Source organism: Poecile atricapillus, chromosome 1 (genome assembly GCF_030490865.1).
Source record: "Poecile atricapillus isolate bPoeAtr1 chromosome 1, bPoeAtr1.hap1, whole genome shotgun sequence".
Lineage (NCBI taxonomy): Eukaryota > Metazoa > Chordata > Aves > Passeriformes > Paridae > Poecile > Poecile atricapillus.
Genome location: NC_081249.1, coordinates 126,547,692 through 126,564,616, shown reverse-complemented (window position 1 = coordinate 126,564,616; position 16,925 = coordinate 126,547,692). Strand labels below are relative to the sequence as shown.

General features: G+C 54.1%; 1 protein-coding gene across 1 annotated transcript; it reads left to right on the top strand.

Moving 5' to 3' along the window:
* Positions 1-1,516: 1,516 nt before the first annotated feature.
* Positions 1,517-15,727, top strand: ANO9 (anoctamin 9). Its single transcript, XM_058856601.1, is given in 24 exon segments — positions 1,517-1,669; positions 5,343-5,408; positions 5,599-5,715; positions 5,961-6,097; positions 6,381-6,430; positions 6,682-6,740; positions 6,950-7,032; positions 7,733-7,867; positions 7,968-8,064; positions 8,352-8,412; positions 9,298-9,380; positions 9,632-9,736; positions 10,437-10,606; positions 10,608-10,720; positions 11,206-11,317; positions 11,476-11,533; positions 11,704-11,801; positions 11,931-12,097; positions 12,524-12,676; positions 12,906-13,053; positions 13,506-13,616; positions 13,710-13,803; positions 13,900-14,012; positions 15,610-15,727. Coding segments are annotated over 24 exon segments (2,364 nt in total). The 5' UTR covers positions 1,517-1,663; the 3' UTR covers positions 15,638-15,727.
* Positions 15,728-16,925: the final 1,198 nt, after the last annotated feature.

The following is a 16,925-nucleotide window of genomic DNA, read 5'->3' as shown; positions in this document are numbered from 1 at the left end:
AAGCAGGAGCGTGGGAGGAGTGCCCCAGCTGTTCCTCCCACAGGTAACCCCATTTCCCTGGAACAACGGCAGCGCTCCCATTGCAAAGGCCTTTGCCCTGCTGTTGGTGGAAAGCACCATCTGACAGGGCTTCACTCTCTCTGGGTAAACACACACACTCTCCCAGAGATAAAGCCTGTTTGCCGCTCCCAAACCCATGGATCACCCATGGATCACCCCTGGAAGGCTAAAGGTCTGCCCACACCTTGGTTTCACACACGGCAGGAAATTGGGAAGACAACTCTTTTTTTTTTTCTCCCCCGATAATCACCAGGTCTGTTTTGGCACCTGTTCAAGGTACTTGGCAAAACCACACGATGATGGTGGCTTAAGTGGGAGCACCACCCTGAAAATGCTGGCTGCCTTTTCTAGCAGGACACAGCTGGATTACCACCCCCAGGACTTGGTTTCTTTTATAGCAGCCCACAGGAATGCTGTTGGAGGGCACAAGGGAATCCAGAGCAGTTACTGACCCTTCTGTTATTCCCAGGAAATGCTCTTCTTATTTGTAAATAAAAGCAACAAACTCCACCCCCACAACCTCCCCAGGAAACAAGTGTAAGGCAAGATCTGGCTTACACATAACATTTTCACTCACTTTTTATTATAAGAGTTATTCCCTGTTCCGAGCCATACGACCAGATTTGAGTTGATTCCTTCTGCTCTGCTCAGGTGAAACCCTATCTGAACTTCTGCATCCAGCTCCAGGGTCTCCAGCACAGGAAGGACATCGACCTGGAGAGAGTCCAGAAGAGAGACACCAAGTTGGTCAGAGGAATGGAGCAGCTCTGTCATGAGGAAAGGCTGAGAGGATTAGAATTTTTCAGCCTGGAGAAGAGAAGGTTTTGGGGTAACCTGATTGCCCCTTCCAGTACCTAAACAGAGCCTGTGAGGAATCTGGAGAGGGGCTTTGGACAAGGGCCTGAAGTGTCAGGATAAGGGGGAATGGCTTCCCACTGCCAGTGTGAAGGGTTAGATGGGATATCGGGAAGAAATTCTTCTCTGTGAGGGTGGTGAGGCCCTGGCACAGGCTGCCCAGAGAAACTGTGGAAGTGTTCAAGGTCAGGCTGACAGCACTATTACACATGAGGGGAAAACAGCACACGACTCCCACAGCTGTTTTACCAACCAGTGAGATGTCAAGAGGAGATTTCTAGAGCTTTGCAAAACTTCTGTCAATAGCTCCTTTTGGCCAGTTTATGGCACCACTTGGGGATGTCACAGGGTACAGCACACGGCCCTGGCACCACGAGGGGCAGAGGGGAAAGCAGCGCCCTGGAGCTGGCAGGAGGAACTCCGCACTGTTACCTGCGCTGGGCGGTTCTGGGCTTGCCACTCCTCTGGGCGAGGGTGAAGGGCAGCTCCCTCGCCTCCTCCCGATATCTGCCCACTGCCAGGCAGAGGCAGCTCCCTCCCAAAGCAGGCACGAGTGCCACACGGAAGTCACGGCACCGCTCGGTTCACGAGACCTCTGACACCTCGGGCAAAGGAGCTGGGAAGGAAAACCACAGCGTGAGAGAGCCCAGGAGCCTCCAGCCCATCCTGCCCGCCAGCCCTCTCCTGAGGGATCTGCCCTGAGGGGCTCCAGGACAGAGGGTCACCGAGGAAGGCTCTCTGCTTCACCATGCAGGTAGGAACAGAAACTGCCCTGACATTCCCAGGATGCTGCTTTTCAGCACCTCTGAGCACCTGTGGCTTGGAAATACAGGATACACTAACCTCCAATCTCTACCACCCATCTGCTTTCAGCCTTTAAGGTACAAAATTCCTGCCACAAGTGTGTGACAGGGAAAGCAGGATGTGCTGCCGGTCCCATGCACCATCCCAAGGTGCAGTGGGGTCACACTGGCCCCACATGTTGGTCCCAGAGATCAGAGGTGCCAGAGCACAGATCAAAGAAGGATGGTATGGATGGAGCTCATGTAAACCTAGGAATGAGCACTGCAGAGGTGACAGCCCCAGGTATTCCAGGAGCACCTGGAATACAGCATGGGCGGAGGGAGAGCTATGATCTTTTTCTTTTCTAACTTGGAAGAAAAGATGCAGGTTTTGGGGTTTTTTTCCTAGGAAAAGCCAGGCAAACTCTCCAAATTTAGGGCAGGTAGTAAAGGTACAGGTCTGTCTGTCCAAGCAAAGGCTGTCCCACTTCTCAGGAAGCCATGGGGTAAGGTGGAAGTGCTCCAAGGGAAGCTGTGTAAGAAACATCCTGGAGATAAGAGCAATTTGATCATCTCAGTGTGGGTGACAGGAAACACCCAACCCCACACCAATCCATGACTGGAAAGGAAAACAAGGATGCCAGATCCTATCCACGTCCTTGTCCTGAGTTACTCACATGGGTGACTCTGCACCCAGCCCAAGGGTGCCTGCAGCCATTTCCCACAAGGAACACTCAGGGCAGTGGGTTACCTGGCTGGGAACAAGGACCAGTGATACACTTTGGAGGCACAGAAACTCTTTTCAGCATGGAAATCCCTGCTTCCCATTGTGCCAGTCACTTTTACACCTTTGTACAGTTGCACCTCCACATCCTGTTCCAAACACAGGACAGGAAGGAGTGAAACTGAAACTGTCCTTCCTGAAAGCAGGGATAGAGCCCAGGGTTTGTACAACCACTGCAGAGTCTGGGTGGCCTTACCTGCACCTGATCCCACTGCCCTGTGAGGCCAGAGCACAGGAGCCATTGTCAGACAGTGTCTTTAATTCCCAGGAAAAAACAGTTGAGAGTAGCAGTGATCCAAAGTCCCTGCCTGCTGAAGCCATCCCTGCCCACACATCCCTGCCTTCCCATCAGGAGCTGCAGGGGCAGGACAAGGGGGATGGCTTCAAACTGCCAGAGGGCAGGGTTAGATGGGATATTGGGAAGAAATTCTTCCCTGTGAGGGTGGTGAGGCCCTGGCACAGCTTGTCATGAGAAGCTGTGGCTGTCCCATCCCTGGAAGTGTCCAACAACAGATTGGAAAGGCTTGGAGCAACCGGGGCTAGTGGAAGGTGTCCACACCCACAGCAGAAGGTGGAACTGGACAGGCTTTAAGGTCCCTTCCACCCAAGCCACTCTGGGATTCTGGGATTCTATGCACACGCCATATGGCCCCAAAAGCAAGATGGGCACCTGCATGGCAGTCTGAGCCCCAGCAGCCACTGGGATGAATCCAACATCTCATTTGTGAGCCCACCTTGGTAACCTCACAGCCTCTTCCCAAGGAAGCAGATGTGCTGGCTGGGATGCTCAGATGCCCAAGCAGGACTGTGCCTGCAGGTGTTGGAATTGGGAGCTACCTGGGAACAGAAGGTGTCATGCCAGCAGGTCCCTTCACCTCATCTTAAGCTTTATCGGGGACAGCAGCAGGAGAAAAAGTGTGCCAAGGTGGCATTAGGAACACCCCAAAATGTTCCCATACCCAAAGGATGGCTTCCCCTCCACATACATCCACAAGATCACAGGTGGCACTAGCAGGGAATTGCTGCAGGATGAGCCTGGTGCACATGCAGGCTGAGAGAAACCAGCCAAGCAGGAATGAGCTAATATGACAGCAGAGAGTGTGCCAGGCCAGATCCATGCCAGCATCGGAGTACTGGGAATGGGCAGATTCCTGAGAGGCTCCCACTCCCTCCCCTGTGCCCAGAGAGGGGCTCAGACTGGGATACAGGGAACTGCTGCACCCAGTCCAGCCCTGCAAACCGGGTTAGATTAGATGACAACACCAGAAGCCTCCCTTTGCCTCTTGTCATAAACTGGGGTACCTTGTATCTAAGAGAAGTTCTGGTTCTTATTACAGCAGCACCTCTGGGGGAAAGCATCCCTCTTCTCAAGCCTTCCCACTTCTCCTTCTTGTCAGTCAGTCTCTTCATGGCTCTTGTGCTTTGGCTGATCCTGTGAGCAAGCATCTGGCAGAATATTTCAGCCCTTTCCTCATCTCGGCCCCTCTGTTCCCATGGCCTCATTCTCCAGTGAAAGCTCAGGATGCAGATCTTACATCAGGGCACAGTTACACCACCATGGCTCTGCTGCCAAGATTACGTCTGGAGGAACTCGTCTGGCTGGCGGCTCTTTTAGGTCACAGTGTCTCTGGTGACACTGAGTGACAATATCCCCATCCCTGGCAGCTCCTTCCCGCAGCTGCATCACCTTCCCTTGGGAACAGCGGTGTAACTGTTTGTGGGGACACATCACAAGTCACATCAAAGGGTGGAAAAAACCCCCACAGGGGCAGCTGATGGCTTAAGCTGAAAGAAAGCAGGGTTAGATGGGATACTGGGAAGAAATTCTTCCCTGTGGGGGTGCTGAGACCCTGGCACAGGTTGCCCAGAGAAGCTGTGGCTGCCCCATCCCTGGAAGTGTCCAAGACCAGGTTGGAGCATGAAGAACAGACTGGATGGGTGTGGAGGTCCTTTCCAACACAACATTCCAAGCAACATTCCATGATGCTTGCTTTGTGCTCCCCTATATCTGCACCCTTGGATGTCTGAGTGTAATTACCTGTGAACAGAAAGGTGGGAGCTGCACAGCCATCATCTCCAGAGCCACTGACACACAGGAGGGGAACAGGGAAAAGCCAGAGCTCAAGCAGTGTTTGGACAACACTCTTAGGCACATGGATGCTTGGGGTGGTCCTGTGCAGGGCCAGGAGCTGGATATCCTTGTGAGTCCCTTCCAACTTGGGATATTCTATGATTTTATGATCAGCAGCTCATCCTCCCCTCTTTGTCCCTTGGCTGCAGCCTGAGGCATCCAACACGTTTTCCAAGAACTTTATTCACCTGCTTTCTGGCAGAGTTGTACCAGCCTCCAAGTGCCCGTGCTCCACTCTCCCTGTACCTGAATTTAAAACTACCTTTCCCACCCTCCCCAAAACGTCAGCAGTGCCCTACCTGATAGGAACATCTGACAAATGGAAAAGGCTGATTAAAGCCTGTAAAATCCACTGTAGCATGGAGAGAGAGAGGGTGAAAGGTGAACACCTCCCCAGCACATATGTCAGGGCATGAGGTGAAAGAGCTGAGGGAGGTTTTTTCTAATCCAGATCCCTCACAGCCCCAGGGCACCATTGTGCATGATGAGTTCTACCAGAGGCTGCACACCCTCCCAGGGCAGCAGTCCCTGCAGCATTCCTAAACACAAATTCCTCGCTGGTTTAGGAAGACCCCAAACTGGTGATCAGGAGCATGTGGGAGAAGGTTTCACAGAAGCCTCCTCTTACATTCCTCCCTGGGCATCTCTTCAAGGCTGCTGGAAGAGCAAAACACGGGATTTCCCAGGGAGCCTGCTGCAGCCTTCTCTTCACTGGTTTTCTTTTCACCAGGATGAAATTCTGCTGACTCCCCGCAGAGAATCTGCTGTTGAGGACATGGACCCCTTTGCCTCCCCGGTAAGCTCTGCTCCTTCTGCATCTGCAGCGAGCCCAGCTCAGAGAGGGGAAAAATCCCCATTTCCCTTGCTCATTCCCAGTTCCCCTCTACAGAGCCACAATGAGAGTCCAAACCTCTGAGAGGCTGGAGCTGGGAAGGAGAGCTCTCAACTTTCCATCCCTAATAATTCCCTGCTGGTTTTGTGGGCAGAATGAAGAGAAATGGGATTTTGTCCTGGTGAGTGACATCCACGAAATGGGCAGTGAGAAGGAGATCAAGAGGAAGAAGTTTCTGGATGAGCTGAGCAAGAAGGGCTTCACCATCAAGGTGAGGGGCTGTAGGAGGAAAAGGCAGCAGATACTTGGCCTGGCTTGGGCTCCTGCATCCCAGGAAATGGGAGAGGCCTGAACGATTGCACTGTTCACCACATCAGAGCTGGAAAATAACCCACGTGCTCAACCAGTGGAGAAAGACCCCAGCCCCAGGACTCACACAGCCCCCAGCCCTTCCAGCTCTGGCTCTTCCCTGCACCTCTGGCTCTGTTGTAACAGCCCTTCTCTTCCCCTCACCAGAAAATTGAGGACACAAAGCTCTTTTATGGAGTCCGTGCCCCGCAGCACATCTTCTGGAAATACCAGTGTCTCCTGACAAACCCCAACAGCAGGCAGCAAAACTCCAGTGCCCACCAGGATGTCCCAGTGACCACCAGGTGGGTGCTGAGCTGATTTCCAGCCTCCTGTACTCACTCTTCTCCACACCAGCATCCATTTTCCAGCTCGGTTCACAGATGTGCCAGGCTTTCTATTTTCCACAGAACATTCCTTCACCTCCCACGTGCAAAGCTGATGGCTTCTCACTACCCACATTTCTCCCTCCCTTGCTTCCCTGGATTTTAGTGCACACCTTCTCCTTTCTCTGTCCTGTTTTCCTCAGCCATACAACACAAGTCCGTATCCCAGAGCAGCCCTTAAGCAGAGTTTCTCCTTGTTCAGGATACGGGTCGTGCACTTCATCCTGCAGAACACTGTGACATCCGACCTAGGTAAGGGAACAGGGATCACAGGGGTGATGCTCAGCCTGCATCTGCAGGAAGAATCCTGCCCAAGAATCCTGGGCACTGGCATCCCAGCTGCCTTGCCATCCTGGGGAGAAGAGAAAAGGGGGGAGCTCAAACAAGTCAATTTGCTGTTGCATCCAAAGGCTGGGAGATTTGGACTGCAGGAACCAGCAGTTCCTCTCTTCTATCTCCCCAAATCCCTAAGTCTAACCCTGTCCCTTCTGCTCTGCTCCCAGAGAAGCTGCGTGATCTGATGAAGAAGAAGGTGTTTGAGGCAGCCTTTCCCTTGCACAAGGTGAGGCCAAGCACGCAGTGCCTGGGAGGAAAATCCAGGAGAGATGGAGGAGCAGGATGGGGTGGGGGGGACCGGTGGGTGACCGGGGCTGCACCAAGAGCTCACTGGGTGAAAGGCACGGCAAAGCTGCTGGCACCTGCCTTGGAACTGTGCAGGGCATTAAGGGTGCCCTGATGTTCCTGCATCCAACCAAGTTCTCTGCTCTCCAGAAAGAAGACATAAGGGAAATACTAAAGAAGAAGTGGGCTCGCTGGAGAGTTCTCTTTAAGGAGCAGCCAATTGAGGAGATCAGGTAACACAGGCACAAGAGGCAGATTTTTCTAACCAGTGGTCCTACCTGAAACCCAGAGAGCTCAGTGCCCTTTGCCAGGCTCCTGCACTGTCTTAAAAATCATTAGTGCTCAAAAGCACTGGGCTGCCTCTGCAGCTTCCAGAGTTCTTAGCCTGAGGGTTATCCCTGTGGCTCCGAGCTCCATCTGCTAATCCTGCAGCATGAAACAACCCCCACGTCTGTGCAGACTTTAATGAACATGTTTGGTTTTCAGACACATTCAGAAGGCAGGAGAGGTGGGAATGGAGCATCAGTGCTGCACAGCCAGCCCAAGGCTGAACTCGGGGCAGTAAAGGCAACATGGGGCTCCTACAACCACATGAAATCCCAGGAAAGAGCACAGCTCTTGTTTTTGAAAACTAACTCCCCTAGGCAGGGGCGGGAGGGCAAAAAGAACGTGTTATTTCATAAACCTGCCAAGGGGCTCTGGTAGAGAGGGGAGATCTTAAAACAGAGGTGCACCTCTGACAGCTGGCATGAAGTTAATTCCTCTGAGATACAGGGCTCCCCATCCCTCAGTCAGTAGGTCATTTCTTATCCGTGACTCTAACCTGCTCCCCATGCCATAAAAACTGAGATACTGCCACCACGGGCATTTTCTAGTGACTCCCAACATCTGATCTCCTTTCTGGCTGTAATCCCAGCTCACCTTTCCTCCTAGGTGCTATTTTGGAGAGAAGGTGGCCTTGTACTTCGCCTGGCTGGGCTGGTACACCTACCTGCTGGTTTTCGCTGCCCTGGCTGGACTGGCAACCGTCGCAGCTGGGGCTACTGTTTTCAGTTCCAGCCAGGTGAGGTAAGGCCCTTGGGAATGCCAAATGTACATCCCATTCAGCTCTGCAGGTGGCTCTGAGGAACCCTTGTCCCCCTTGGCTTCTCTTCCTCCTTTCTTCCAGCAAGGAGATCTGTGATGCCAACAACACCATCATGTGCCCGCTCTGTGACCAGAATTGCTCGTTCTGGGTTCTCTCCGACACCTGCACCTACGCCAAGGTAGGGAACCCCCTTTCCAGGGCAGGCTCGAGGTAAAAAATGGGGAAAACACTCCCAGCTCAGGCTGCTCCCACACCACTAAAAAGAAACCCCACTCCAGATTACAGTCTCCATCATCACCATGGAATATTTTACCAGTGACAAGCCCCAATGTCCATCACCTTCCTGCATTTTGCCCTCCTCTAGCGCCTTTACCTGTCTCGGGGGAGGTGAGCATGGCAAGACCCCGAGATGCCACAGCCCCTGCACCTCAGTGCCCCACCACACTCTTCCTTCATCTCTTCCAGGTCACTCACATGATTGATAATGAGGCCACGGTGGTGTTTGCCATCTTCATGGCCATCTGGGGTAGGTGTCCATGCCTGGGTGCCCAGCACATGCGGTTGGGAGAGGGAGCAGAAGGTGGAAAATGGGACACCAACATAGCTTCACCCTTTGCAGGGGGTTTTGTATCTCCTCTGCTTCCAGAGCCTTCAGCTCCCCTTCCAGACACAGCAAGAGACAAAACCATCCTGCTGATATCCTCCAGCTCCCCAAATATTCCTTACCTGAAGCTTGTTCTACCTGAAGCTTCTGCTCAGCATAGCCTCCCCAAAGGCACCCAGCAATTTCCTAGCAGCTGCCTGTAAACGGTTGCAACCACAGGAAGGAGGGGCTTCCAGACTCCTCCTCCACCTCCCCAAACCTCTGTACAGCTTCTTATTTGCTACAGAATGATGGGATCCCATCAGTGCCGTAGTTGCACACTCGTCTGGCTTTTCCATGGCCCTTTCCTTGACCAGCCACCACAGGAGTGGGTCAGGTGTCCCACCTGCAAAGCCACAGCACAGTCCTGACTGTGTCCATGGGCTGGGTCACACAGGGACATAATCAGGAGCATCAATCCAATTAACATAAGGGGTGGTTGGAATTGGAGTTGGAGAGGTATAGCCTTGCCAGGGTGCAGCGCAGGGACACCCATTCCACCTGAAAAGTGACTTATACCTAATTCCCTACTGACACCAGACCAGACCAGTGAAAGCTCACTTGCACCATCCCCGTTCCCTCACTGCTGCCTGTCCAGGGCCCTTCCAGGTCACCAAGGTGCAGAGGGGACTGCCTGTCCTTCATGGCCCAAGGGCAGTCCAGGCTGGTTTGCCATCAGGTTGGATGTGATGTGACTCTTTGGGAGACAGAAGAGTGGCTCTCAGAGCCATTCCTAAGTGTCACCGCACTTTCTCCTTCCCAATCCAGCCACTGTATTCCTGGAGCTGTGGAAGAGGGAGAGAGCCACTGTGGCCATCAACTGGGACCTGTATGGATGGGATGAGGAAGAGGTGAGGACATCATCTTTCTTGCTTGGTGCTTCCCTTTCCAGGGCAGGAGTCACTTAGACCTAGAAAAGACACATCAGAGGGATCCCTTGCCCAGACTGAACTCAATCATGCTTGGCCACGCTCTTGTGGGTTGGGTGCGCACCTCTGCCCTTCTCCAGCACTGCTTATCCCATATGTCCACTGACCCAAGTGCTGGGTCCTTTCTTTCCCATTTCTTTCCCATTTTTAATTTTCTTTTTTTTTTGTTAAAGGAGGAGCTGGCTCTGCAGCTGATCAATAACTCTCAGCACGAACCCCGGCTGTACCAGCACTCCTACTTGCGCAGCACCATCGTCCTCGTCTTGGCTGTGCTGATGGTACGTGCCCGGCGACAATGGGAACCTTTGGTTTAAGGGTGCATGGACCAAAGGAGCAAAGGCACAGACCAGGTTTTTAGGGCAGTTCCATGCCAATCACAAGGATCCTGGGGCCTCCTCTTGCTCACACCTCACTGTGCTGATGGCAGGGCCACCCACCCTTTGGGGACATGGGCTGAAGGCTCTGCTCTTGCAGTGTGGATCAAGGCAGTGACACAGAGGGCAGGAAGAGGCAAATCCCAATGTGTTTATCCCCACTGTGGGTCAATAGAGACTGGTTCAGGTGGAGACATAGAATCCTGGAATTATAGAATGTTAAGGGTTGGAAGGGACCTTATCTACTCCCAAGCCCCGTGCCATGAGGAGGAACACCTCCCGCTACCCCAGGTTGCTCAAAGTCTTGTCCCACCTGACCTTGGACACTGTCAAGGCTGGGGCATCTGCAACATCCTTGGGGAGCCTGTTCCAATATTTCCCCACCCTCACAGGGAAGAATTTCTTCCTAACATCCAGCCTAAATTCCCCCTCTTTCAGCTTGTACCCGTTACTTCTTGTCCTATCACTACATCCACCTCACAGGCTTGTCAGCCTCCACCGAAGGGTGCTGGTTTGCCTTTGAGGCCACATCCAGGGCCCTGCTGAGGGGACCATCAGGTGCAATGGAGCACATGCTCCTGACCCCTCCTCTCCCTCTCCACAGATCGTGGTGCTGATCGGCATCGCCCACGCACTCGTCATCTACCGGGCGGTGGCCATGGCACTGTTCACACAGAGTGAAGTGAACCTGCTGAGCAAGCACGCTGACACCATCGCTGTGATGACGGGGGCCGTGCTGCACTACGTCACCATCGTCATCATGACCAAGGTGAGGAGCCACAGGGGATGTCTGGCAGGATTTCTCCATGGCCAGCCCTGCCCCCTGCTCATCGTATCCCTCTGTCCTGCAGGTCAACTGGCAAGTGGCCCTCTTCCTCTGCAGCCTGGGTAAGGGAAATGGGGTGTGTCCCACCTGCAGCACCCTTTTGTCCCTGGGCAGAGCCAGCCTCCCATCCCCTTCCCTCCCTCCACCAGCACAAGGCAGCTCTGAGGTAGCTCCAGACAGGGAGGCCAGCAGCCACCCAGCACACACCTGTGGCCCACATGCTGTCCCACAGCCAGCTTTGCAGGGACAGTCACCCTACAGGGCTGAGACCTGGCATGAGCAGGAAGCCATCCCAGCTCCTGGAGAGGTCACAACATGGATTTCCTCCCAGCTCTAAGGCCCCTTCTCCCCCAGCTTATGGCTCTGAGGGACCTCCCTGCTTGGCTGGAATCACATCCATCAGAGGGCTCAGGTGGAAGGCAAGGAAGGTTTCACAAGGGGCAGAGACACCCTCTGGACCTCCAGAGCTGTGGTGGTACCCATGGAGTAGCAGGGCAAGGTCCCACTGCTCTATGACCAAGCCCCTGGGCATTGCTCTCTTTCCTAGAGAAACCGCGGACCTTCTCTGAGCAGGAGAACAACTTCACTGTGAAGATCTTCATTTTCCAGTTCTTCACAAACTTCTCCTCGCTCATCTACATCGCCTTCTTCCTGGGACGGTGAGTGGAGAGCACAGGGCAGGGGATGAATGCTCCCAAATCTCCCCAGGGTGTATGGACAGCCCAGCCCTTCTGCCCTTCCCACCAGGCACAAGGACCCCATTTGGGACTCAGGAGGGCCATGACCCTATAAGTATCACTGTTGCTTCCTTGCTTAGGATCAATGGCCACCCAGGGCACTACGTGCGCATTGCTGGCCACTGGAGGCTGGAGGAGGTGAGGTACCCACTCTGACCCCACAAACAACTCCTCTTCTTCCTTTCCCTACTACCCAGGGAATCTCTGGGAAGCCCAGCTTTCTCCCATAGCACCTACCAAAGGGTCCCTCGGGCCCACCCACCCACCCTGCTTGCAGGGCACAACCCCTGTCTTGTTGTCCCCTCCAGTGCCACCCCAGTGGCTGCATCACCGACCTCTTCATCCAGATGGCTGTCATCATGCTGCTCAAGCAGACCATCAGCAACATCATGGAGTATCTCATCCCGTAAGCTTCCCCCACTGATACTTCCCAGAGATGAACCCTGGTCTTTTTCCTTCTTCCCTTCCTCCAAGGATGTGCTGGCAGCAGCCCAGCCCCGCAGGCAGCCACACAAATCCCTCTTTCCCACTGCAGCTGGGTATCCCACCAGCTACGGAAGAAGAAAAAGTCCCCCAGGAAGAGAAGTGTGATGTTAGGAGAGGAGGAGGAGGCAGAGGACCCCTGCAAAAGGCAGTGGCTGAACAACTACGAACTCAACGAGGTCAACGTCTTCAGCTTGTTCAATGAGTACTTGGAGATAGGTACGTGGAGCAGATCCATGTGCACACCTTGGCTGGAGAGTGACAGATGCCAGGGAGTCCATACACAGGCAAGGAGCCACAGCTCCACACCCTGCCCTGCTCTGAGAGCCCTGGGACACCAAGATTATTTCCAAAACAGAGAGCAGGAAACTATGCTAGCCTTTGGCCCTGCCTCGGACCTTCCTCTCCTTCCAGGGCCACGGCTGTAACCCCAGGGTGTGCCTGTGCCTGACTGGCTCAACTATCCCCACAGATCCCACTCTCTGATAGCCCTGTGAGAGCTGGGTGTTCCCAAGATGTGGCTATCTCCCCCTTCCACCCCTGCAAACCCCTCTGACCCAAGCCACAAAGCAGGACAAACCCAGACAGAGGGGGATGTCCCCTCTGCAGTGGATTCACACCAGCACCTGGTGTTTCCCCCTCCAGTGATCCAGTACAGCTTCACCACCATCTTCGTGGCAGCCTTTCCCCTGGCCCCGCTGCTGGCCCTCATCAACAACATCATCGAGATCCACATGGACGCCATCAAGATGATGCGGCTGTGCCGGCGCATGGTGCCCAGAAAGGCCAAGGACATCGGTGAGAGGGGTCCTGCAGCACCAGGCTGAGCCCTTGAGCACCCCATGGCCATGGGACAGCGCAGGGAGAGCCATGAGTCGGAGAAGGACAAGCTGCTTCAGACTCTGCCAGAGGCTGAAGGGCAGCTTGGAAGCCCTTTCCTTGACCTGGCCATGCTAAAGCTGTCCCTGAGCTGGAATGGTGGCAGTGAGCTGGCAGAGGGACCTCACCAGCTACTCCTCTCCCACAGGGATCTGGCTGCAGGTCCTAGAGGCCATCGGCATCCTGGCTGTCATCGGGAATGGGCTGGTGATCGCCATCACCTCTGACTTCATCCCTGTGCAGGTCTACAAGTACATGTACAGCCCCTGCACAAGGGAGAACCACACCAGCATGGAGTGAGTTCAATTCCAAGACAGTCCCTGTCCGCAGCATTCCCACGGCCCTGTCCCCACAGCTGTGTCCCCTCCTGCCTCAGTGCCACCACTGCAGGAGCATGAGACAGCTGAGCTGTCCCCCAGAGTGAGGTGGGGGGGGAAAGGAGAGCAGAGGAACATTCCCACAAGGCATCATCACATCATCCCTGTGGTGGGTAAACTGACTGGAAAGGGAAGTGTGTAATATTGGAGGGCTACAGGATTCCCAGGATGCAGGCACATGCTCTCTCCTGTCCTCTCCCCATTTCTCCAAGCCTTGGCTGACTGGCCCAGTTCACTCAAACATGACACAAGCCTCTGAGCCCTCCATTTCCACCAGGCTTTGTGAAAGTGGGCAGTGAGAGCCCTAGGAGGGTTCTGCTTCTCCAGAACAGGGGAGTACAATCCATGCTCAACCCAGTCCTTCCCCACAGTTGCTCCACCGGGTACATCAACAACAGCCTCTCCATATTCCACATCCAGGACTTCGAGCCCCACACCAAGGTGCTGCCAGAATTTAATGGGGTCCAGATTAAGGAGTGCAGGTAAGAGCAGCCCCTGCCAGCCCCTGCCCCTCACCTTGACATCCAGGCCAGAATGGAATAGCCTTGGCTGGGACTGACGGAGCTGTGCTGCAGGTACCGGGACTACCGGAACGCTGATGACTACACCTACACCATCCAGTTCTGGCACATCTTCGCAGCCCGGCTCGCTTTCCTCATCCTCTTCGAGGTGAGCACCCAGGGAGGCAGGAGAGGACTGGAAAAGGGGTTGGATCTGTGCCTCATGCCCAGGCTGGGAGCCCTTGACTCTCTTTGCTTCCCACAGCACGTGGCTCTGTGTGTAAAGCTGATCGCAGCCTGGTACATCCCCGATGTCCCCCAGAAGGTCAAGAATCAAATTCTGAGGGAAAAACACAGTAATCTCCGTGATGAACTGAGGTGGGTGATGCCCTGGAAGGGGTCAGGGGTTGTCAGGTTTCAGGATCTGTCCGCTCTGGAGCCGCTTTTCCTTCAGAAAAAGAAAAGCTCCAAGTTAAAACATGAACTGATTTTGCCTAGGGAAGGACTTTACCCAGGTTTTCCATCTAAACTTTGTTTAAAGAGAAGGGATTAAGTATTTCAGTGGGAAACAGAACCGTTTTGTAGTTGTGCAACAAACCCCTGTGCTGCTGTCCTATAGTGACTAAGCTGTGCTCTGGGAAGAGCTCATCCTGACCCCCCTCCATGGCCACCTATAATCCCAGCTGCCACCCATAATCCCAATGGGAGCAGAGAGCAGGGTTCAGGAAACACCTGTCATTGTTTGACACTGGCCTAACTCCAGGCACCCACAAAAGCCGCTCATTCACCCTCCCCTGCCACAGCTGGGCAGAGGAGAGAAAAAATTAACAAAGGGTTCATGAGCTGAGATAAAGACCTGGAGAAAACACTCCAATGGCAAAACAGGCTCAACTTAGAAGTACAAAGTGAATTTATTACTAACAAAATCAGAGGAGGATAATGAGAAGTAAAATAAGCCCTTAAAAACACCTTTACTTCCCCCAACCATTCCCTCCTTCCCATTGACAGTGCAGGAGACAGGGCATGGGGGTTTTGGTCAGTGTGTCACTCATGGCTTTCTTGTGGTGCTCAGGGAGAGGAGTCCTTTCCCACAGGAGAGAGTTCTCTGCAACCCTCTCCACCATGGCTCCAATCTCACAAGCAGGAGTCCTCCCAAAACTACTGCAATGTGAGTCCCTCTCATGGGCACAGAGTCCTCCCAAAACTGCTGCAGTGTGGGTCACTCTTCTACTTATCCCTCAAGGAAAGGCTGCTCCAGCCTGGAAGCAGGGCCACCCTCTCCACCAGATTTCTCAGTGGATCACAGCCCCCTCCAGGCATCCACCCACTCCAGCCTGGGCACCCCCCACCACGGGCTGCAGGTGGATTTCTGCATACCCCATGGATCCCCATGGGCTGCAGGGGCACAGCTGCTTCTCCATGGTCATCACCATGGCCTGCAGAGGAATCTCGGCTCTGGTGCCTGGAGTGCCTCCTCCCCCTCCTTCTGCACTGCCCTTGGTGTCACCATGTTGTTTCCCTTGCATGTTCTCACCTCCTCCTCTCCCTCTGGCTAGAAAAAAAACCTGTGCCCCTTTTTGTTTTCATTTTCTTCTTAAATACATTGTCACAGAGGCATAATCAACACCTCTAATTGGTCCAGCTTTGACCAGCAGCATGTCCATCTTCCAGAGCATCAGGGACTGGCTCTGCCAGACATGGTGGAAGCTTCCAGCAGCTTCTCACAGAAGCCACCTCTGTGCCCCCCCGTTACCAAAAACCAGGCTGTGCAAAACCAACCCAACACCACACTGTCACAGCTTTCCATCTCTGCCTTCCTATTGACTGTGGGATTCCCCACAAACAGGGGTTTTCCACAAACAGCCTGTCATCCTTTCTCCATCTGTTTTGGAGAAGAGGCCCTGTTCCTACTCGGAGTGTTTTTCCACACTTCCCAACTCAGACAGTTCCCAATGCCGCTCTCCTCTCTCCCCAGCATGATGGAATACTCCACCGAGGTGTAGCCACCGCTCACCAAGGAGAAGGAGAACATGGACTCGAGCCCCTTTCCCAGCCTGGCAGTGCCAGGGGTGCCAGATGAGCCCCACGACACAGTGCCACATGTCCCATCTGGGACTGAGCTGGACTTGAGCTGGGAAGTGATGACAAGACAGTGGCTTCACAGGAGCAGGCTGCTTTCCAACCTGGGAAGGAAGGATGCTGGTGCAGAGCCGGGATGCGCCTCCTCAGCATGGGGAGTGGCTGGGACAGAGCTGTGGTGCTGGGGACAAACCCAGGGGCAGCACCCGGCTTCTGGACTGCAGGAGATGTACCTGGATCTTTGTCACTCACTTCCTTAAGCACAGGAAACACTACGCACCTCATTCCAGGCTCCCTCTCCAGCCCTTATTTTGTACTTTGGCCTTGGCCTCTTTTTCCACTGCCTTCCCTGACCTCACTCTCGCAGCACTGGGGAACTTGAGACCCTCTTTCACCAAACTCCTCCCTGGCATGGCTCTCACATGGCTCCAGCTCTGCCCTGGTGTCTCCACGGACATTGGAAAAATGCCGTTGTTATCTTGTGTTTAGCTCCGGGCTCAGCTGGGTCCTGAGACTCGTTCCTGGCTCAGCTGCCACCAGCCATCGGTAAATAAACACAACATCCACATGGACACACAGACCATCAGCTGCTGCCTGGTATTGCTCCTGCCTTCCTCTTCTGCCATCCCAAACCATCCCCCAAAACCTTTCCTTGTCTTAGTGGGAACAATCACAGTAGGTGGGAGCTGTGCCCACTCCAAGGGCTGTGTGGGAGCTGGCTGGTGGGACACCAGGATTTGGCCATGACAGTGGGAGCACAGCCTGGTAAATGTGCCGGGATAACGGAAATACCTGGGGGAAATGGGAAAAACATAGCAAATCCCAAATGATAGGGTTATCCCACCTTTTTCTTTAGAGACACCACTACTGGCTGGCCCCCCCTACTCCAGACAGAACGTGTTTGTCTGCAGCAGGAATGGGGTGACACCCCAGGACTGGACAGATGCCACAGCTCAGGGGGTTCTGATAGGGGATCCCAGAGGCAAAACTGGGGAGAAGCCCCCTCCTTTCCCACTAGTAGTGACCCCAACCTGGCTGGACACCACCCTGACACTGCCTGTGTCCACAGAGACTTCCCAAGGTGCTGGTCCTGGGGGCTGTGCCCTGGAGGTGACACACCCCAGTCAGGACTGCAGGGAAAGGCACCAGGGTTAACTCAGCCTTAAAACTTTGCTCCCAAGAGCATGGAAAGCCACTAACGATCCCATAGGG